We start from the raw sequence: 22,500 nt of genomic DNA, 5'->3' as shown, positions 1-22,500 counted from the left end.
ATCCATCCATGCATCCATCCATCCATCCATCCATGCATCCATCCATCCATCCATGCATCCATCCATCCATCCATCATCCATCCATGCATCCATCCATCCATCCATCCATCCATCCATCATCCATCCATCCATCCATGCATCCATCATCCATCCATCCATGCATCCCTCCATCCATCCATCCATCCATCCATGCATCCATCCATCCATCCATCCATCCATCCATCCATCCATCCATCCATGCATCCATCCATCCATCCATCCATCCATCCATCCACCCATCCATCTTCCATCCATCCATCCATCCATCCACCCATCCATTCATCCATCCATCCATCCATCCATCCATCCATCCATCCATCCATCATCCATCCATGCATCCATCCATCCATCCATGCATCCATCCATCCATCCATCCATCCATCCATCCATCCATCATCCATCCATCCACCCATCCATGCATCCATCCATCCAGCCATCCATCCATCATCCATCCATCCATCCATCCATCCATCCATCCATCCATCCATCCATCCATCCATCTATCATTCATCCATCCATCCATCCATCCATCATCCATCCATGCATCCATCCATCCATCCATCCATCCATCCATCCATCCAAGCATCCATCCATCCATCCATCCATCCATCCATCGATCCGTCCATCCATGCATCCATCCATCCACCCATCCACCCATCCATCATCCATACCTGCTTATTCCATTGCAGGGTGGCGGGGGGTGGAGTCGTGTTATTTTTAGATGGTGACACTTTTAAAACATGACATTGAAAGTTGAGATGATGTGAAACAGGGAGAGAGAAGAGGATGATGAGCTTTTCAACTGGCATAACGGTAAAAAGAGATTACAATTTTCAAGGATTCTCAGGAGGGTTATTATTATTTTCATTTAGCATTTATTTCCCGGTGAGGCGAATAGGTTGTTGTGAGGCTGATGCTCTCTTGTGAACAGGGATTCGGATGCTGGATGGTGATGTGACTGACATCGTGGAGGCCAAATCCCTGGGAATTCGACCTGACTACATCCACATCTACAGTGCCAGTTGGGGGCCAAAAGATGATGGCAAGACAGTAGATGGCCCGGGTACCCTAACCAAGCAGGCTTTTGAGCAAGGCATCAGGAAGGTCTAAAGACAGACACCTAAATTGTGTTGGAGCAGAGTTGTGTATGAACATACATGATGTTTGAGTGGAATCACAGCAACACATCACTGTCTTCATGTCACACAGGGCCGCAGAGGCCTGGGGTCCATTTTTGTCTGGGCGGCAGGTAATGGAGGTCGGCAGGGTGACCATTGCTCATGTGATGGATATACAAGCAGCATCTATACCATCTCCATCTCCAGTACCACAGAAAATGGAAATAAGCCCTGGTATCTGGAGGTCTGTAGCTCCATCTTGGCCACAACATACAGCAGCGGAGACTTTCATGAGAGGAAGATAGTAGGTATCTTTTTTATTTAATGTTAATAGTTTATTCAAACATTAAACTTGGACCAGACTGAGTAGAGATGCTCTGCACCAGATTATAGCTTTCCAGCTAGTTTCCATCTGCAGTCCCTGAGAGACATTTGAAAGAGTTAAAGAATAAAAGAAAAAAAGGATTAAAAACAGATATACTTGGCATAAAGTGCAAAGTCATCGCGTCCAGAAAGCTCATTCCATGCCTTACAGAGGATGCAGTGCCAATGTGCAAATTAATGGTGATAAAAGATGCCACAAAGCGTTACAATCCACACATTAAGATACATTAAAGTATTCAGTGCTGTCAGGCTTGATTTATTAAAATCCATTTTTTGTAATAATAAGAATAATAAGGAAGAAAAAATATATTTAAATATTTTTTAAAAGATGAGTATTGCTGATCTCAGACCAGAAGGAATACCCCACTGACCAGAATGGAAATTGAGATGTTAAAGTGCAAAGTGTGTTACGTAATAAAGAGCATTAATAAATTGCTCACATATTACTATATTGCAGATTTCTGGTTCTACAGAATTTTTTGTAAAAATTGAGATGTGTGCCTATTTTCAAGGCCTCTGCTCAAAAATGTCATCCTCATACTGAAATGAGTGTGAATGAAAAATAAATATAATTATTATTAAAACATTAAATACTGGGATAAACAAGTCATTTGTCCTAAGATCAATGAAAGAAGCTAAAGAAGCAATCCCGTCTCTTCCTTGGAAAGATAGCTCCTGCATGTATTATCAAAACTACATGTCCTTTAAAATGGCTGCAGGCATCGCACCATCAGGTTATAGTCAAATCTAAACTATTTATTTTTTTATTTATTATCTGATTTACTTTTAAATAACATTGCCAGGATTTTGTTCTTGTACAAACATGAAGCATCAGGTGATTTCGTCCACCCTTCAAACGACAGTTGCATCACTGCCAAGTTATTTAAGGGTGAAATGAACATCTCAGTTACTGACTTTGTGAAAATGGATCCTTTTAAATTTCAAACCTTTTGGTCTTAAGATTTGGCGAAATCCGAGTCTGGTATTTATATATACTCACACTTAACCAGGAAGGAAAACCCCATCAGAACCAGAACCATCTTCCTGGACCAGTTGGGGGTGGAGAGGATAGGAAAAAGGGTGAACCAGCAGCAGAACCCGAATCCAGGGATTCCTGCTGAGAAAGAAGAGAAACATGAATGTGCATCATGGGACGTCCCCCAGCAGAAAGGAGCCCGGTGCATCATGGGACGTCCCCCAGCAGAGAGGAGCCCAGTGCATCATGGGATGTCCCCCAGCAGAGAAGAGCCCGGTGCATCATGGGACGTCCCCCAGCAGAGAGGAGCCCGGTGCATCATGGGACGTCCCCCAGCAGAGAGGAGCCCAGTGCATCATGGGACGTCCCCCAGCAGAGAGGATCCCAGTGCATCATGGGACGTCCCCCAGCAGCCTCGGCCTATAGCATCAGGACTAAAGGATGGATCAGGGTCACCGAGCCAGACCTGCTATAAGCTTTATCAGGAGGGAAAGTTTGAAGATGATCTGAAGGTGGAAAGGGGGTGTTAGGCAGCATTTAGACCGATGAGAGAACAGCAAGGACCACCGCAACTTTTCCAGTCTAATTACTGAATAAAGAACAAAATTCATTTATATGTTACGGGTTTGTAGATGTTTTTTGTTTCTTTTGTAGATAGATTTATTTATTATTCTTCTCCCTTAATCAAAATATCGTCCAATGAAAAGCTGTTCATGGGTAACAAACAGGATGCTGGTTGGTTAATAAAAAGAAGAAAACCTATATGAAGTTGTATCTTTAAACAGTGCAGCCATGGGAAACTAAGAGTGTCTGTGCTTCTTGCCAGGTAACCACTGATGTCTGGCAGCGCTGCACTGATGGTCATACGGGCACTTCTGTCTCTGCTCCCATCGTGGCTGGAATCATAGCTCTCGCCCTGGAGGCAAAGTCAGCATCATTTCCTAATCTCTTTTCTTTCACCTGACATCTTAATTAAGTCCCATTTTTCTTAAGAGGGGATGTTGTACAGTGGTAAAAAAAGCTATGTCACAGCTTTTTCTTTTAAAATATGCCACTTTCTGTCTTATTGTTAGTTGGAGATTTGTTTAAAAGGATTGCAAATCACTGCAGTGTGATATTGCACAGCATCTAAACTTTATTGTACGATGAGATTCAAAACTTTCTAAATGGTTTTATAGCCTTGCCCTGATATCAGACTTTAGACTTAGATAATCATCTTCTCACATATATCTTGTTTAAACTGAGACCTTAACTATGTGCACATTGTAAGAATATGAGTTTAGGATGGCTTTAGTTTCAGGTTGAGTTTTCCTTCCATCCACCCATCCATCCGTCCGTCCATCCATCCAACCATCCATCCATCCAACCATCCGTCCATCCATCCATCCGTCCATCCATCCATCCGTCCATCCATCCATCCATCCATCCATGCATCCATCCATCCATCCATCCATCCATCCGTACCTGCTTATTCCATTGCAGGGTGGCGGGGGTGGAGTCTTGTTATTTTTAGATGGTGACTCTTTTAAAACATGACAGAAAGTTGAGATGATAGGAAACAGTTAAGGGTCTTTGGGAAGCTGGAGTCTATCCCAACAATTAGCAGGCGGAAGGTAGGTACACCTGGACAGTTTGTCAGGCCATCGCAGAGACTGAGATTTCTGCATGTGATTTCAGCTTCCTGGCATATTTAGTAGCCCCCTAATGACAACTTATCCGGCATCATCTTTGTCCCGTCTGTTCTCTGAGATCTCTAGCCAGTAAAAGAGTTTCTCTTGACTCTCTTTTTTCTCTCTATGGAAATAGTTTCTGTTGTGTGTTTGTTCTTAAACTGAGTCAGGCCCGATTGTTTTAATCTTTTCCTGTTTAATAAATAGAAATGAATGAATTAATGTTTCAGTGCCAATAATTTTTCTTTTAAAACCTAGACATAAGAAAATGATGTGCAAATAATACCTATATTTTTACTGTGCTTGAAAGGGTTGCGGGTCTGCCTGCATTTTTACGTACAAAACAAAATATAAAGACAAAAAAAAAAATAGAAAAACATTGCTTGGAGATTCAAAGGTTAATGGACAAAAATGTGATTATATCCGTTTAGAATCAGATCTTCAATAAATACATTTTACTAATACAAACTTAAACTACAAATGTTCATGTAGCTACTTAGTACTAATGTAGTTGTCCCAAGTCAAGTGTAGTAAACAAATCAACTTGATTTCACAGACAAAGCTAACACAAAGGGGCTAAAAGCCAATCTGTGTCCATATAAAGTTAACCAGTGTCCGCTCTTCCTGCAGTCTTTTACTTACATGGAGGGATGTGCAGCATCTACTGGTGAAGACATCCAGACCAGTCCACCTGAAAGCTGATGACTGGAAGACCAATGCTGCTGGACACAGAGGCATGTTGCCTTCTACCTCTAACAGCTACATAGCTCATGACATTTGCTGTAACACAGTTTTGTTTACTTTTCTTTTAGTAAAATGAGTGTTGCTGCACACCAGCTTTATTTTTAATTCAGTTCAGCTTTATATAGCGGCAGTTCACAATAACGTCATCTCAGCGCACGTTACATACAATCAGTTTGAGCCAATTCATTGTCATCCAGTCAGTATTCATACTGTACTACACTATAATAAATAATAGCCTAGTTAAGGAAAACCAACAGACTGCAAAAAATCTAAACTACGATTCAATCCCCCATCCTGAGGTCATTAATGCTGAAGCCTTTCTGATTGTAGAAGTATAACTTTCATTCATTGATCCCTCGTGTCTTTCGTCATAGTCAGCCACCTGTATGGTTTTGGCCTGGTGGATGCAGAGGCTATGGTGCTAGAGGCTACAAAATGGAGGAGTGTTCCTCCTCAGCACACCTGCAGTCAGATACCCGAGCGCCGGACCAGGTGAGACAAACCCCAACAGGTGCGTTTTATATTTAACTCATATTAATGCATTTGCGACAGTTTGACATGGAATTAATTGGGAGCATCATAGATAATAACGTTGCTACCTCAGATATTGCAAATCAAAATCAAATCAAATCAAGCCTTTTTCATGCCAAAGGCAAAAAAAAATGGTTTACAAAATTAAGAAATTTAAGCACAATTCTATTCATGCATATTACAAACAAAACAAGCCTTTACACATCAAAACTGAATTACCTAAAAATTAAAAACACTCATTTTGATCTATTACACCCCCCAACTCTTTAACTTCTCCAAGCTGAAAGCAGGTATAAAATATTAAAAGTACTAAATGATTACCTGGCTTAATGGTGTTGTCAGGAAACAATAGTATGGGGATCCATCCACATTAGGAGCCAGTCCACCCATGTCCTACATGGGCCGCCACCCCGATCAGGGCAGACCGGGGCCCACATCACAGCCATAAGGCTGCAGTGCAGGGCCCCAGCCATAATAAATAAATAAGAAGCAATACAGTTGAGTAAAATGAAAAAAAATAATGTGAAATACAATGATGTAAAATAAATTAAGATCAAATAAAATTTAGTTAAAAGCCAAGCTACAAAGGTAGGTCTTAAGCCTCTTTTTAAAAACATCAACGTTCTCTGCAGCCCTGAGGTTCTCTGGCAGGCTGTTCCACAGTCAAGGGCCATAACAATGGAAAGAGGCCTCGCCGTATGTCATGGTCCTCACCCTTGGAACAACTAAAAGGCCAGTACCAGAGGACCTCAGCGTCTGTGAGGTTTCATAATTTAACAGAAGGTCTGATAAATAAGAGGGCCCAAGACCATTAAGACATTTATAAACTACTAAAAGAACTTTAAAATCAATCCTGAAACGCACAGGGAGCAAATGCAGTGATTTAAAAACTGGTGTGATGTGTTCCCGTTGATGTTAATGCATCCTCTGTAGCATCTGCAACACACCTTGGAAAAAACTTAGCAAAAGTAGCAAAAGATGATCAAACAACATATACTAAATTAGAAAAGCAATGAGTCATCCGCTGCCCTTTTTTCAAGCTTAGGTTCTCTACCAGAAGCCTAACAGCTTGAATCGTTCCTTGGACTGCACTCTTTTGGTAAGAGATCTTTTACAGTGTTCCTGGGATCTGTTGGAGCTACTCTCCCAGCTTTGGGGTTGTGACTATAAGTGCTCCAGATGCCACTGGTCCCACTGTGGCCATCAGTCCCCACACCTTTTCAATTTACTCATTCAGCCTTTTGTATTTTTCAAGCTTCTCCTTTTCTTTCTTGATGTTGTAGTAGTTTGGAATCACAACATCTATCTCTACTGCCTTGGTCTGTAGTTTGTCAATGACCACAATGCCCAGTTGATTGGTCATCACCAGTTATTAGTCTGGATCTGGACTCTGGAACTCTGTCTTCACCACCTTTGGCGGTATATCCCATCTTGACCCTTCCAGTCAAAACTCAGTATAAATGTTCTTGCATACTATTTCAGCCACCTGGTTTTGGCGTTTCATGTCTACCTTACCTGCCTGCATCTTCCATCCTGCTACTATTTTCTGGACTGTCTCAAAACCCCAGGGCTTTGGGATAGTCATGTCTGATGTGGCAGACTCCTGCTTAGTTCCTGTTCCTGTGTGGCCATGATCAGATCTTCTATGCCGTCTTTCTGGCCAACCTTCTCTAGACAATGATAGAACTTCTCGATGTCAGCCACCTCTTCAATCTGTCTGTGGTAAATACCATGTGTCCATGCTGGGTTTAGCTATGTGAGGCATTCACTCAGCAGTTCATCAATGGGAGCCATCTTCTCGAAATACTCATTAGTCTTTGATCCTTGATAGCAGCTTTAATGCTCACTAGCACATGGCCTCCATCCTTTGTCTTAGTATACAGGATGTACTTAAGCCCTGTTTCCACCAAGGGGTCCAGCTCAGTACATCGCAGGTTGGTAGGCATTTTTATGTGAAGGGTACCAGAATATCTGACCTGAGCCATTCTAATTTTTTGGGACCCTTCCATATAGGGATCCAGTCTTACTGATCTAACCCTAAAGGGTGGAGCTTGACACCCTGCAATCCATTGATTAGTTAAAGAATAATCACTTTCTGTGTCACTTGGCAATAAAAAAAAGGCAGGAACAGCTTTGTATATAAAAATACGAGGATTTCTTGTTGTATAAAGCCACATTCCAAGAAGAAAGAAGACAATCTGTTAGATTTCTACCATTCTCCTGCTTTGTTTCTGGGTCACATATATCTTCAATATAATTTAAGGAAGATGTTAAACGTCACGCTATTATGTAGATGATACACCTATCACTATACGTCTGATACCCCGCCTACCAGGTTAACTGTGGAAGCTACAGTTGGGCCGATACTAGCATCGGAAATACTTGCCAATCCTGCATAAGTAAAGGGATCGTTATCAGCGATTTTTTCTGTCAAAACACCATCTGATAACATGGAAATGGAGTAATAATTCCTTGTTTCCTGCCCAACACCACCATACACAGACACAGGAAGTTATGCAATCTTGCCTGACTACTGTTTTCAGTTGATGGGCATAGGAGCAGCTGCACGTGAGTCCCTGTTGTGCTAACATTTAGCATTAGCAGTATGTTAGCAATTTGGTGCCATTACTCATTAGGAAATCCCAAAGCAGTGACATACCGCAAGTGCAGCACTGAAGTTTCCAGAAGCTGCAAGAATGCTGCCACATTTAACAACAGCAACCTTGTAAAGCATTTAGGTTGTCATCACATGGAAGAGCACAGGGAGTTTGATGGCTTAAAGGAAAAGCAGAACAAACCACAGCAACAAATGCTGGCAAATGCTTTTAAAAAAATGTGAGGCATTCAAAGTTTTAAATATAAATTCTTTGATTTACTTAATAATGTCTTCCTTCTCCCATATGCTCCTCCAACATTGCTTTGCCTCAGGCCAAGACAGACCTGTCCTTAGCTTGCCAACTATGAGTACACTTTGAAACTAATGATACTCTTGCCTCCTCTCTCCTCTGTGTAAAGTGGTTCTGGGAAAGAGTAAAGTAGTCCTAGAAATGAGTAATCATAGGAATGAGTAAAGTAATAAATTAACTAGTCCGTGGAATGAGTAGAGTAGTCCTAAGAATGAGCAAAGTAATCCTAGGAATTAGGAAAGTATACCTGGGAAAGATAAAGTATTCCCAAGAATGAGTAAAGTATTGAGTGACGTAGTGTTAGAAATAAATAAGATAATCCTATGGATGAGGAATCACTAAAGTAGTCGTACGATTAAGCAAACTAAATTAATCCTAGGTCTGAGTAAAGCAGTCCTAACAATGAGTATAGCGGTCCTCGGAATAAGTAAAACAGTGCTAGGAATACGTAAAGTAATCGTAGGAATGAGTAAAGTAGTCCTAGAAACGAGTAAAGTAATGAGTAAAGTAGTGTTGAGGCAAAAAGAAGTTACTCTGTCAAGGATGAGGAGTCTGGTTCTGAAGTGAAAAATGGTTACAAGTTTATTGAACACAGAATTAAAGTACAAAGAATAGAAAGAACAGTTTGTCACCTGTGCAACAACGCTGAGAAATACTACTATTGACTTATGTTATGGATCCGTGCCTGGTGCTTTTAGATCTTTTCCCAGGCCTCCCTTTGGAGCATCGTATCACAACTCGATTCTACTCCTTCCAACATATGAACCACTTTTCAAAAGACTCAAGCCAGCTGTTAAGTCAGTTAAATGTTGGACTGAAGATAGTATTGCCTCACTTCAGTCATGTTTTGATTGTACTGAGTGGCATGTCTTTTATGAATCATGTGAGGACCTAGATGAGCTGACTGATACTATTTCTTCATATATATCCTTTAATAAGGAAAGGAAGGAGGTTGTACAAAGACAAAGTAGAACAAAAGTATAGCGGTGGTAATCTGCATGATGCATGGAAAGGTATAAAAACTATGGCCTCAGTTTCTCAAATGCAGAATGAAATTGAAAGGAAACCTATTAATATTGAGGGAATTGAGGAGGCAACACTTCCCGACGCTTTTAATTCATTTTATTGTCGTTTTGAAAAATCGGATTTTTCTAATGAGCTGCTCTCTCTTAAAGAAACCATGTCCCCTGACTCTTCTATCGTGATTAGTCTTGAGAGTATCAGAGACCTGATGAGACGGGTGAACATTAGAAAGGCTCCTGGCCCAGACCAGATTTGTGGGCGCACTTTGAGATACTGCGCTGACCAACTGAGTCCTGTCCTACATCATATCTTTCAAATGTCTCTTGATACAAATCGTGTGCCTATTGGTTGGAAAACCGCTACTGTAATCCCTGTGAATAAGATTAATGTGCCAAAACAACTAAATGACTTTAGACCTGTCTCACTAACCTCCTTGTGTATGAAACTTTTTGAGAGAAGTCTGAAAAACATGATTCTGGAGTATGTTGAAGGGAAAATTGACCCCATGCAATTTGCGTACCAAGCAGGAAAGGGAGTTGAGGATGCAAAGCTTTTTATACTGGACTCTTTATTTAAGCATCTAGAAAAGCCCCAAGCTCATGCTAGACTTTTATTTGCAGATTTTTCATCTGCTTTTAATACAATGCAGCCACATCCTCTTATTGAGAGGCTCCTAAATGAATTTGGATTGCCCCACCAACTAGTTCTCTGGATATTGGATTTTTTGACTATGAGGAAACAGAGAGTTCTGGTTAATAATCGTCTGTCAGACTGTGTCACTATATCAACTGGTTCGCCGCAAGGCTGTGTTTTATCGCCTCTCCTTTTTATTTTATATACTAATGAGTGTAAAAGCACCTTTGAACACAGCTACTTGGTTAAGTTTTCAGACGACACTGCGCTGTTGTCTCTTCTCAGTGGTTCAGAATTAGAACATGGAACTGTGCTCTCTGATTTTATTTCTTGGTGTGATTTAAATTTCTTGGAGCTAAATGTTACAAAAACAAAGGAGCTAATTTTTGATTTTAGACGTAAAAAAGATGTTGCCACTGAAAGTATTATTCATAATGAGGGTGTCGAAATTGTTTCCTCTTATAAGTATCTTGGGACTTTCTTTGATAACCAACTTAAGTTTGATGTCAACACTGCAGCTGTTCTGAAACGGGCACAACAAAGAATCTACCTCTTAAGGAAACTGAATTCTTTCTCAGTTAATCCCAGCATTTTGTGTAGGTTCTATCAGGCCTTTATAGAGAACCTCCTGTGTTTTTCATTTATCTGCTGGTATAACTGTCTCACTCTCAAAGATAAGAACAGTCTCAATCGCATCGTGAAAACCTGCTCTAAAATCATAGGAGTGCAGCAGAGGGACCTGGCTTCGTTCTGTAATAATCAGATTGTCCAGAAAGCGAATGTCATCTTGTCTTCATCAGGTCATGCCTTAAAAAATGAGTTCTCCTTGTTGCCTTCAGGACGTCGTTATGTTTTACCATATTGTAAAACAAACCGTTATGCAAAGTCTTTTATCCCATCTGCTGTTCGACTTTTAAATTCTCTGTAGTTTTTCTTTTCTTTTTTTTTTTTTTTTTTTTTTTTTTTACTTATATATTTATTGATCACCAAGCTCTTCTCTTTTTGTGTCTTTTATGTACTGTATGTGGTTTTTATGTCATGTTATGATGCTGCTCAAACTAATTGCCCCTGGTGGGACTAATAAAGTTGTCTAACTAACTAACTAACTAACTAACTAAGAATAGAATTTCAATTCGAGAGACTGTTCAGAGGTCTGACAGCACAGAGATCTGAAGAGAATCTGATAAGACACCCACAGGCAGCATCTTTTAAGCAGAATGATCACATCACAGCACATCATATATCTTGTAAGATAAAAAAAAAAGAAACTGTTCCTCACACAAGATTAGACACTTCAGCAAACCTAATAAGCTTTTGCATTATATTGACGCACATAAACAACCCCAGTGACATTAAGGCAGGATGCCCTGCTGGGTCATCCTGAAGGTATCTGGCTAGTATTCAGATAAGTCCCCAGGTCAGTGTGAACTGTTCTAAGGAATGCATCAACTTACGATAGCCACAGGCTACTCAGCATAAATCTCTGTTACCAAGAAATTAAACAATCTGTTAACCTTGAGAGTGATCAGTATAGCACAATATTAAAGTGAATATATGAAATTTCCACAACAGTAGTCCTAGGAAAAAGTAAAGTAATCGTACAAATGAGTAAAGTAATCCTCGGAGTCAGTATAGTAGTCCTACAAATGAGCAAAGTTATCGTAGGAATGAGTAAATTATTCCTAGGAATGTGTAAAGAAATCCTAGGAATGAGTAAAGTAATACTATGAATAAGTACAGTCCTAGGAATAAGTAAACCTAGGAATGAGTAAATCCTCACGAGTAAAGCAATCCTACAAATGAATAAAGTTATCCTAGGAATGAGTAAAGTGTTCCTAAATGAGTAAAGAAGTCGTAGTAATGAGTACATTAGTCCCAAGATTGAGTAAAGTAGTCCTAGTGTGGTGGAGTGGGATTTTCCCACTACAATTTCCTCATTCCGACATAGCGACTTGTCCAAGGACTGTATAAAGTCGAACTAGACCATTGTTTATGTTTATGAAACTCTTTGTTTATATTTTATTTCATGTTGTTTCTTCAGTTTTATTTTTTTTTTTTTTGCTTTTTCTAACTAAAGAAATAAAATCTTGAATGCATGCATGCAGCGTCTGTGTAAGTGTCTGAAAATGGATTGTGAAACTGACTGGGATGCAAGGGGCTACCAGCCAAAGTCTTTCCTGAGGCACTAAACCGCTCAGGGCCAGCACTCTATACTTATAAATGTATGCGTGTATCTTAGGCATATCCATGCTGGTCAGAGCTTGAACAGCAGTATTACCACCACTGGATGTTCAGATGAACCCGAGCAGCATGTTGATTACCTCGAGCATGTGGTGGCCAAAGTGTTTATTGTTCACCCACGACGAGGAGACCTGGACATAAAGCTCATCTCTCCATCAGGAACGAGATCCCAGTTACTGGCCAAGAGGTGAGGCCTCCACTGTACACAGGAAGCACATCACATGACTTTCAGTTGTAGGAGTTGCTGTGGGATGAAGTCTTGGTGCCAATCAAACATTATTTTCTATCCAAGCTTCAGGGTTGTGTATAAGACTTACCACATAAACATGTCTGCATATTTCTCTTTGCAATTCTTGTTTTTTGAAATACATAAGTAAGTAAATAAAAAAATAAATGATTTACTTGAGCTTAAAAAAACACCTAATGATTTTCTCATGCCATGTTCTCCTTCCCTGTTGTCTTTCCAGGCTGTTCGACAATTCCAACGAGGGCTTCAGGAACTGGGAGTTCATGACGGTTCATTTTTGGGGTGAGAGGGCAGAGGGTACATGGACACTGGAGATCACCGACTCACCGTCCAAGCTGCGTAACCCTGAGGTGCTGGGTGAGATCCATCAATGCATGTCACACTCATGCTTACATTTAACCCGCCTGGGATCCTACAGACATGTGCCATTTCCATTTTTGCTTTTATGCCATTTTGGCTCTGTTGATTGAACAAAGCTGAAATTATTCAAAGGCTATATATATATATTTTAGATAATTTCAGAATTTTTGTGTCAGAACCTCCTTAGCCTAAAATGGCTAGGCTACACAAAACTCACAGATTTAATGCTAAGTACAAAAATGCCATATTAAAAACCATTGTAACTGCATTTCAGATTCCACATTTAACCAGAAATAAATAAATGTATTCTTTTATGTTAAGATTTCATTTTGAACTATTAGCCTTATTATTAAGAATTTAGGACTGTAATAATGCACCCTGGTGGCGCTAGCCCTTCATCTGTTGTTATATTTGTCCATCAGATTCCTTTAATATTCAAAACATGTTATGGGAATTATTTCATTTTGTAATTTTTTCCATATAAAACTGTAAGAACCATAAAACGTGTTTGGAGTAATGATCACTGGGTGGATGATTTGTTTTATTTGGTTGTCATGGTGATGTGCAGCGTGGGGTCACGTGGATGTGGTAGGTGATGGGTTGGATGGTTATGAAGGAGTTGTTAGTCAGTCACGGTGGTTTTGCCAGAGAGAGGAGGGCTGGGTAGCCGTAATTTCTGTTGACCGCTGAGCTTAACAGCACAAAGTGTGTATGTTAAGTCGAAAGGCTTTACTTTCACCATCACTTGTTAAGTTTAATGCTGCATCCTGCCTAATACGTTAATCCTGTGAACCATGAAAGACGTCTAATGAAGGGAGAAATGCATCAGATATAAGTACGTTTTTTTGGTGCGTCATACAGATAGACCGAAGCCATCCTTCACCTCACCAGCGACTGTGGAAGTCACTACAAAAACTGGAGTTTTGTTTAAAAAAAATGTAAGAAAGAAAAAGCCTTTAAAGGTAAATACTACGAACAATAATTTCAGGTTAAATATGCATATTTCAGGCTGAAGTGGTTTTAAAGAGACTAACTTAAAGTAGAAACAAATATCAATATATAAAATTTTACAGCAGTTTTTGATGTGACAGTTTTTGTCTTTATTATCAAATGTGTACGTTTTTTAGAGGATCTCTCAAGGGTTAAATCCACCGATGTATGGACGTTATTATCCACAGTGGCCTGCAGCTCTTGTAATTTTTAATGTGCTAACAACTGTTGCTTTGAACAGGGAGCCTAAAACAATGGACTTTGATTCTTTATGGGACGTCTCAGAACCCCTACCAGCACAATGGCGCTTATCATTCCCGATCCAGGATGCTGGAGAACCCTGTTTCAGAGGAGATCCCAGAGGAGCCAGAGCTCCAAGAGGAGGGGGAGGAGGAGGAGTATAATGGTGAGAGGAAAAAGTACTAATGTGTCCCCAGTCAGTAATGTGAGGACAAATATAAATTATATGAGAATGTTTTAATTTTCTCTCTGTGATATTGAAAATAAAAATCCCAATGATAAGAATTTTTATGCAGTTTCCTGCCAATGATCATGATGATGATGATGATTGTCACAATGCTCCATATCAAGGACCATGCCATGGTGAGTGTAGAGACCAGGACTGTGATGGACCGGATGCTGAACACTGTCTCAACTGTATTCACTTCAGCTTGGGCAGCTTAAAAAGTGGCAGGTAAGAGACAAGAAGAAGAAAATGGACCAAGAAAAACACAACTGCTTCCATTTTACTCCACGAAAATTTAAAAATGATCTTATCACTGCTTTAAATCAACAATATGATCATCCCTAACGTTGAAAAGTTAAATAGTTTCTACTAACGACCCACAGCCAATAACTGCTGTCAGAAATAAAGCACTTCGCTCCAAACCCACTTTTAATAACTTTCCTGCTCAAATTATTTTGTCCAGCAACTTGAACAATAGTAAGAATCTCTACACACTTCCACTACTGAAACAAATGCCAGCAATCTTTATTCTGTTGTTAACTTTCCTGTGTGGATGTAGAACCTGTGTGAGCCACTGTCCACGAGGACACTACGAGGACGTAGCGTCTCGCCGCTGCAGACGCTGCTATAAAGGCTGTGAGAGCTGTGTCGGTCCGTCAGCCGGAGACTGTCTCTCCTGCAGAAGAGGCCTTTACCTCAACACAGTCAACGCCAGCTGCACTGACTCTTGTCCTCCTGCTTTCTTTGCAGATGAAAGTGAGTACAGAGGCTTCACACTGTTTTAATGACATACGGACAATGGTGTAGATGTGACAGAAAAGATAGAAAATAAAAAGAATATGGCTAATAAACATGGAACGAGTCATTTAACTTTAAAAAGTTCAAAGCAGGGACTCTGAAGATGTTTTACAGGCCAGTTCCAAAAAGTTGGGACTCTGTAAAATGTAAACAAAAACAGAAAGCAATGATTTATAAACCTCATCCATCCATCTTTTTATTCCATGTGATGAAAATATGAGCTGATGGAAAAAGTTGGAACAGGAGCAACAAAAGGCTGGAAAAGTACCTGGTACAAACCAGAAACACCTGGAGGAGCATTGGACAACTAACCAGGTTACCTGGCAACAGATCAGTAACATGACTGGTATAAAAGGAGCATTTCAGAGAGGCAGAGTCTCTCAGATGGAAAGATGGACAGAGGTTCACCAATCTGAGACAAACTGGATCTAAAACTGTGGAACAATTTCAGAAAAATGTTCCTCAGACTTTGAAGATCCTCCATCTACAGTGTAAAATATCATCATAAGATTCAGAGAATCAGGAGGAATCTCTGTGTGCATGGGACAAAGCTGGATGCTGGTGATCTTCTGCATTAAAAGCAGACATGATTCTCTACTGGAAACCACTGCATGGACTCAGGAAGACTTCCAGAAACCACTGTCTGTGAACACAGTTCCCCCTGAAACCCACAAGTGCAGGTTAAAGCTCCATCATGCAGAGAAGAAGCCAGATGTGAACAGGATCCAGAACCAGCTTCTTCCGTCTTCTCTGGACCAAAGCTCATTTAAAATGGTCTGAGGCAAAGTGGAAACCTGGATGAAGATGTGAACTAGTTTGTGGAAAGCATGGACGGCGTGTCCTGCAGACTAAAGAGGAGAGGGAGCATCCAGCTTGTTATCAGTGGACAGGTGAAAAGCTGCATCTCTTCTAGACAGAGTTCCAACTTTAAATGAATTGGGGTTGTTAAAGGACAGAAATGTTTACAACATAGCTGATAGGCAGCTGGCATGTTTAAGTAAATTGACATTTAATGATATTTAAAATTGTATGTAAATATCAACTAAACTTTTCAGTATATTGCAGGTCTCCAGTAACAAACAAACGCATGTGGAATCATGTGGTTTTGGAAAATTTTTACGTGCTTGACATATGCTTTACATGTGGGTCACGTGAAAATGTTCCAAAACCACATGTGAAGCAGATGTGCTTCACATGTAATCCCCATGTGGAATCATGTAGATCAACATTTGAGTTTGGATCAAGGCCGGCTTTACGCAGGGGCAAGAGGGGGCAGTGCCCCCTCAAACAAACATTCTGCCCCCTCAATCAAATGCGCCGAAATGGGCAAATCTCTCCAAACGCTCTCTCCCCTCTGTACTGAACTCTGTGTGTCGGAGCTTCACAGGATCCATTGTACTGTCTTCAACAAGTCCTTCCCACCACCACAGAAAACAACCAATCAGTGTTTAGTATGCAAATGAGTTGACATACAGCCTGATCTTGCGGTGTCATATTTCTCCCCCTCGTAGAGAGAGCGGCTGCTGAGCTCCAGCGGTAAAACTTATAGAGTAAAGCTCTGTTAAATGTGTTGTAGCGATACTGAATAAATACTTATAATAACAGACGTATTTATTGCATCTATTCTGTCAACTGGGGTTTGTTTCTGTTCTATTTAAACGTGTCTACGCCTGTTAGTAGGAGCAGTGATCAATCACGCACGGGCCATAGATGTGACTGCCTCCTCGGTACTAGACTGAGGGAAAACGAGCTGCGCATATGAGACCCCTCAAGCTCCGCCCAGCCTTTAGTTCAGCATGCTAGTTTGAAGAAAAAAATAACAGAAAGTTTCACTCTACATTCCCGCTGCTTTCAGCAGTTCAGCTCAGAGCTTCATGTATGCCTTGTTGGTTCTTAAAATTTTGATGAAGGATCATTTAGTTTTTACTCATTTTCATTTATTATTATCATTATTTCCCCCTGAAGGTTCACTGCCTTATTTTGGTAGGGGGTTTAATTTTTTGCTCTGTTATTGTTGTGCTTGATAGTTATGATTCTTTAATCATTATGGTCTATATACAGACAGAAACAAACACACAGATAGTTGAGTTTATTGTTATTAGTTTCAAATTTATTCAAAATGCTTAGACATCTAATGGCTGTCCAATAGGGCAATTGTTATTTTGTTGGTTGTTAAAGCTTTGATAATGGATCATTCTTTTCTTTTTTCTTACTTCATTTTGTTATTGATATTTTCTGTTCCCCCCCTGAGGGATTGCCACCTTATTGTGGTCAGGGGGTTTGCGTGCCTCAGTGACTCTAAGAGCTATACCAGCAGGAGCTTTGGTTTCAGGTGGGACACCCAAGCTGGACAGGTCTTAGAGTAGAGGCCTGACAAAGTGCAATCCATTTCTTTGAAGTTGGACTCCACTAACAGCACAGTTCCGTTAAAGAAACACTTAAAAAACAACAACAAGAAAATGCTGAAGTATGTACTCATAATGCCCCCTTCAAATTTATGCCTGCCCCCTCATGTATGCATTCCTAGAACCGGCCCTGGTTTGGATCACATGGCACATGTGGCTCAACCGATGTTTCTTTTTATGACAGGATCACATTTCTAATAAGCCTGTGTTTCTATTTCTGCCTTGTAAAGCGTGTTAATGCTGTCTATTCCAGATCAGAGGCAGTGTGTGAGATGCCATGACAGCTGTGTGACATGTCTGAGACATGCAGACAGATGCACCGCTTGCAGCAATGGCTACAGGTTTGCACAGACAGATTCAGTCATTTCAACATTTTAACTTTGCTTTGAAACAACATATTGCAATCTGTTGTTTTCAGCTTGGCAGGGATGACTTGTGTTCCTGAATGTACCAACGCAACATTTTTTCATCTGGAAGACATGACTTGCAGCCCTTGTCATTCCTCGTGTAAGACTTGTACAGGTCAGTGTGCATGTTGAGAAGGAGCCGACTCAGCTAAATAAAAAACATCCCTCCAGGTCTGAATACATGTCTGATCATTTCCTCCTAAAAGCACACTGTGCTCTCTGTACTTGGCTTTGATCTTGCATGACACCAAGCTGAACATCTGTATTTTCCAGGACCAGGTAAGGAGGAGTGTATTCAGTGTGTAGAGGGCTACCTGCAGCAGGAATGGAGATGTGTGCAGGCTTGTGCTCCTGGATACTACTCTGGAAAAGCAGCAGGACTCCCTCATAAGATCTGTCACAGGTTCATTTCTAATACTTTGATCCCTTTCACTGTAAAATCTGAATCTCTCGTTACATTTGTCTGATGCCACCAACATTTACTGCTGCGAAATCAAATGAGTAGACCAGTCTCAGTTAACAGCATTATAGAAGAGTAATGCATGATAACTGACCTGATGGACGAAGCTCCTTTGTATTTGATGCTTTTAGCTCAGGTGAGCCGATTTTATAATGCTTTGTTTCCAGGTGTGAGGAAAACTGTTTGAGCTGCAGTGGTCCTGGAACAACATGCACCAAATGCAAAGCAGGTTACAGCCTGATCAGCAAGACGTGTATAGTCAATGCATCGTGTAATAACGGTGAGTTTACTGACTTTCTCTGGCATCACTGGAGCATCTCAGATCAGCAGATAACGAATGCTGTAACTTGGGCTCCAGGCTGATCACCTGAAACTAATTCAGGTGTCTTTTTTGTGGTTTTTGGCAGAAGTACAACAGTAAAGACAGGAATATAAAGAGAAATGATGCTGCAGCATCAGTCAGCCAGCAGAGACTCTCATTCAGAACGTCTCTTCAACAGAGACACAACTAAAACTAAAGGACTTGCTTGGTTTGTAGCTTCTTTGTCTCAATGCTGTAATTAGTTACAGGGAAATGTGGTTTTTGTCATTTTCCATTTAAGTTTGAGGTTTTATTTGGATTTCTGAGTACCTTGCACATACAGTAAAATGTTAATATTAAGATATGAAAAGTAAATGAGTACATAGCCAGGCCAAGCCCAGGCTAAAGTCTCAGTTACCTTTGAAAAGCCGAGGTGTAGGGTAAGACTGGGTGATATGGATAAAAAATAACACATGGATGACAAGAAAAGAATAAGAAAAAGACAGGAAAAAATGGCTGGGTGACCAGATTCTGTCTCACGTCCTTTTCCTCTTTGGTTGGAAGCTGTTTTCAGTATTCTCTACACACACAAACCATCTTCAAAAACCCCACCCACCCGCTCCGCTTCAGCCACCCCATGTTGCTGTTGCGGGGTCATCCCCGCCTGACTCGGGAAGCTGTGTTATGGGAAGGCCCTCTTGGTGTAATTCCAGCCCATTAATTACGTGTCAAACTCTGTCAAGTGACGATGACACAGATTTAAGTATTTCTGCTGTATTTTTTACCAGCATCACTTCTGGAGGAGGACTTCAGCCACAGTGAAGGTTTTTTAGCCTTATAGCCAAGTAAAGAAGCTCCAGGGATGTGGTGGAGATGATGTGGTGATGTGGTGGAGATGATGTGGTGATGTGGTGGAGATGATGTGGTGATGTGGAGATGATGTGATGATGTGGTGGAGATGATGTGATGATGTGGTGGAGATGATGTGGTGATGTGGTGGAGATGATGTGATGATGTGGTGGAGATGATGTGGTGATGTGGTGGAGATGATGTGATGATGTGGTGGAGATGATGTGGTGATGTGGTGGAGATGATGTGATGATGTGGTGGAGATGATGTGATGATGTGGTGGAGATGATGTGGTGATGTGGTGGAGATGATGTGATGATGTGGTGGAGATGATGTGGTGATGTGGTGGAGATGATGTGATGATGTGGTGGAGATGATGTGGTGATGTGGTGGAGATGATATGGTGATGTGGTGGAGATGATGTGGTGATGTGGTGGAGATGATGTGGTGATGTGGTGGAGATGATGTGATGATGTGGTGGAGATGATGTGGTGAAGATGATGTGATAATGTGGTGAAGATGATGTGGTGATGTGGTGGAGATGATGTGGTGATGTGGTGGAGATGATGTGGTGATGTGGTGGAGATGATGTGATGATGTGGTGGAGATGATGTGGTGGTGTGGTGGAGATGATGTGGTGGTGTGGTGGAGATGGTGTGATGACGTGGTGGAGATGGTGTGATGACGTGGTGGAGATGATGTGGTGAAGATGATGTGGTGAAGATGATGTGGTGGAGATGATGTGATGACGTGGTGGAGATGATGTGGTGATGTGGTGGAGATGATGTGGTGATGTGGTGGAGATGATGTGATGATGTGGTGGAGATGATGTGATGATGTGGTGGAGATGATGTGATGATGTGGTGGAGATGATGTGATGATGTGGTGAAGATGATGTGGTGGAGATGATGTGATGATGTGGTGAAGATGATGTGGTGATGTGGTGAAGATGATGTGGTGATGTGGTGAAGATGATGTGGTGAAGATGATGTGATGATGTGGTGAAGATGATGTGGTGATGTGGTGAAGATGATGTGGTGATGTGGTGAAGATGATGTGGTGGAGATGATGTGATGATGTGGTGAAGATGATGTGGTGATGTGGTGAAGATGATGTGATGATGTGGTGAAGATGATGTGGTGAAGATGATGTGATGATGTGGTGAAGATGATGTGGTGATGTGGTGAAGATGATGTGGTGATGTGGTGAAGATGATGTGATGATGTGGTGAAGATGATGTGATGATGTGGTAAAGATGTGATGATGTGGTGAAGATGATGTGGTGATGTGGTGGAGATGATGTGATGATGTGGGGAAGATGATGTGATGATGTGGTGAAGATGATGTGGTGATGTGGTGGAGATGATGTGATGATGTGGTGGAGATGATGTGGTGATGTGGTGGAGATGATGTGATGATGTGGTGAAGATGATGTGGTGATGTGGTGAAGATGATGTGGTGATGTGGTGAAGATGATGTGGTGGAGATGATGTGATGATGTGGTGAAGATGATGTGGTGATGTGGTGAAGATGATGTGATGATGTGGTGAAGATGATGTGGTGAAGATGATGTGATGATGTGGTGAAGATGATGTGGTGATGTGGTGAAGATGATGTGGTGATGTGGTGAAGATGATGTGATGATGTGGTGAAGATGATGTGATGATGTGGTAAAGATGTGATGATGTGGTGAAGATGATGTGGTGATGTGGTGGAGATGATGTGATGATGTGGGGAAGATGATGTGATGATGTGGTGAAGATGATGTGGTGATGTGGTGGAGATGATGTGATGATGTGGTGGAGATGATGTGGTGATGTGGTGGAGATGATGTGATGATGTGGTGGAGATGATGTGATGATGTGGTGAAGATGATGTGATGATGTGGTGGAGATGATGTGATGATGTGGTGGAGATGATGTGATGATGTGGTGAAGATGATGTGATGATGTGGTGAAGATGATGTGGTGATGTGGTGAAGATGATGTGATGATGTGATGACGTGGTGAAGATGATGTGATGATGTGGTGGAGATGATGTGATGATGTGGTGAAGATGATGTGGTGATGTGGTGGAGATGATGTGATGATGTGGTGGAGATGATGTGATGATGTGGTGAAGATGATGTGATGATGTGGTGGAGATGATGTGATGATGTGGTGAAGATGATGTGATGATGTGGTGAAGATGATGTGGTGATGTGGTGGAGATGATGTGATGATGTGGTGGAGATGATGTGGTGATGTGGTGGAGATGATGTGATGATGTGGTGGAGATGATGTGATGATGTGGTGAAGATGATGTGATGATGTGGTGAAGATGATGTGATGATGTGGTGAAGATGATGTGATGATGTGGTGAAGATGATGTGGTGATGTGGTGAAGATGATGTGATGATGTGGTGGAGATGATGTGATGATGTGGTGAAGATGATGTGATGATGTGGTGAAGATGATGTGATGATGTGGTGGAGATGATGTGATGATGTGGTGAAGATGATGTGATGATGTGGTGAAGATGATGTGGTGATGTGGTGAAGATGATGTGATGATGTGGTGGAGATGATGTGATGATGTGGTGAAGATGATGTGATGATGTGGTGAAGATGATGTGGTGATGTGGTGGAGATGATGTGATGATGTGGTGGAGATGATGTGATGATGTGGTGAAGATGATGTGATGATGTGGTGAAGATGATGTGGTGATGTGGTGAAGATGATGTGATGATGTGGTGGAGATGATGTGATGATGTGGTGGAGATGATGTGATGATGTGGTGAAGATGATGTGGTGATGTGGTGGAGATGATGTGATGATGTGGTGGAGATGATGTGATGATGTGGTGAAGATGATGTGATGATGTGGTGAAGATGATGTGGTGATGTGGTGGAGATGATGTGATGATGTGGTGGAGATGATGTGATGATGTGGTGGAGATGATGTGATGATGTGG

The 22,500-nt window shown here is 41.2% G+C and overlaps 1 protein-coding gene across 3 annotated transcripts in view; it reads left to right on the top strand.

The window, feature by feature from the left end:
- The window catches only part of pcsk6 (proprotein convertase subtilisin/kexin type 6), a 32,697-nt gene that overhangs the window by 9,151 nt on the left and 1,046 nt on the right, over window positions 1–22,500 (top strand). For 2 of the 3 annotated variants that reach the window (XM_041988536.1, XM_041988609.1), the window contains exons 7-20: window positions 971–1,143; window positions 1,249–1,461; window positions 3,344–3,444; window positions 4,818–4,921; window positions 5,306–5,423; window positions 12,264–12,452; window positions 12,733–12,869; window positions 14,104–14,268; window positions 14,454–14,556; window positions 14,888–15,084; window positions 17,785–17,872; window positions 17,950–18,053; window positions 18,212–18,341; window positions 18,566–18,678. In XM_041988536.1, the coding sequence (XP_041844470.1) occupies window positions 971–1,143; window positions 1,249–1,461; window positions 3,344–3,444; window positions 4,818–4,921; window positions 5,306–5,423; window positions 12,264–12,452; window positions 12,733–12,869; window positions 14,104–14,268; window positions 14,454–14,556; window positions 14,888–15,084; window positions 17,785–17,872; window positions 17,950–18,053; window positions 18,212–18,341; window positions 18,566–18,678 (1,935 nt within the window). Of the gene's footprint in view, window positions 1–970; window positions 1,144–1,248; window positions 1,462–3,343; window positions 3,445–4,817; window positions 4,922–5,305; window positions 5,424–12,263; window positions 12,453–12,732; window positions 12,870–14,103; window positions 14,269–14,453; window positions 14,557–14,887; window positions 15,085–17,784; window positions 17,873–17,949; window positions 18,054–18,211; window positions 18,342–18,565; window positions 18,679–18,805; window positions 18,835–22,500 lie in introns of those variants that run through there. The other variant, XM_041988670.1, reaches the window with a different exon arrangement.

The sequence above is a fragment of the Melanotaenia boesemani genome, chromosome 1, assembly GCF_017639745.1.
Source record: "Melanotaenia boesemani isolate fMelBoe1 chromosome 1, fMelBoe1.pri, whole genome shotgun sequence".
In the NCBI taxonomy this organism is placed as follows: domain Eukaryota; kingdom Metazoa; phylum Chordata; class Actinopteri; order Atheriniformes; family Melanotaeniidae; genus Melanotaenia; species Melanotaenia boesemani.
The sequence above is the reverse complement of the archived record's forward strand: the minus strand, read 5'-3'. Positions and strand labels throughout refer to the sequence as shown.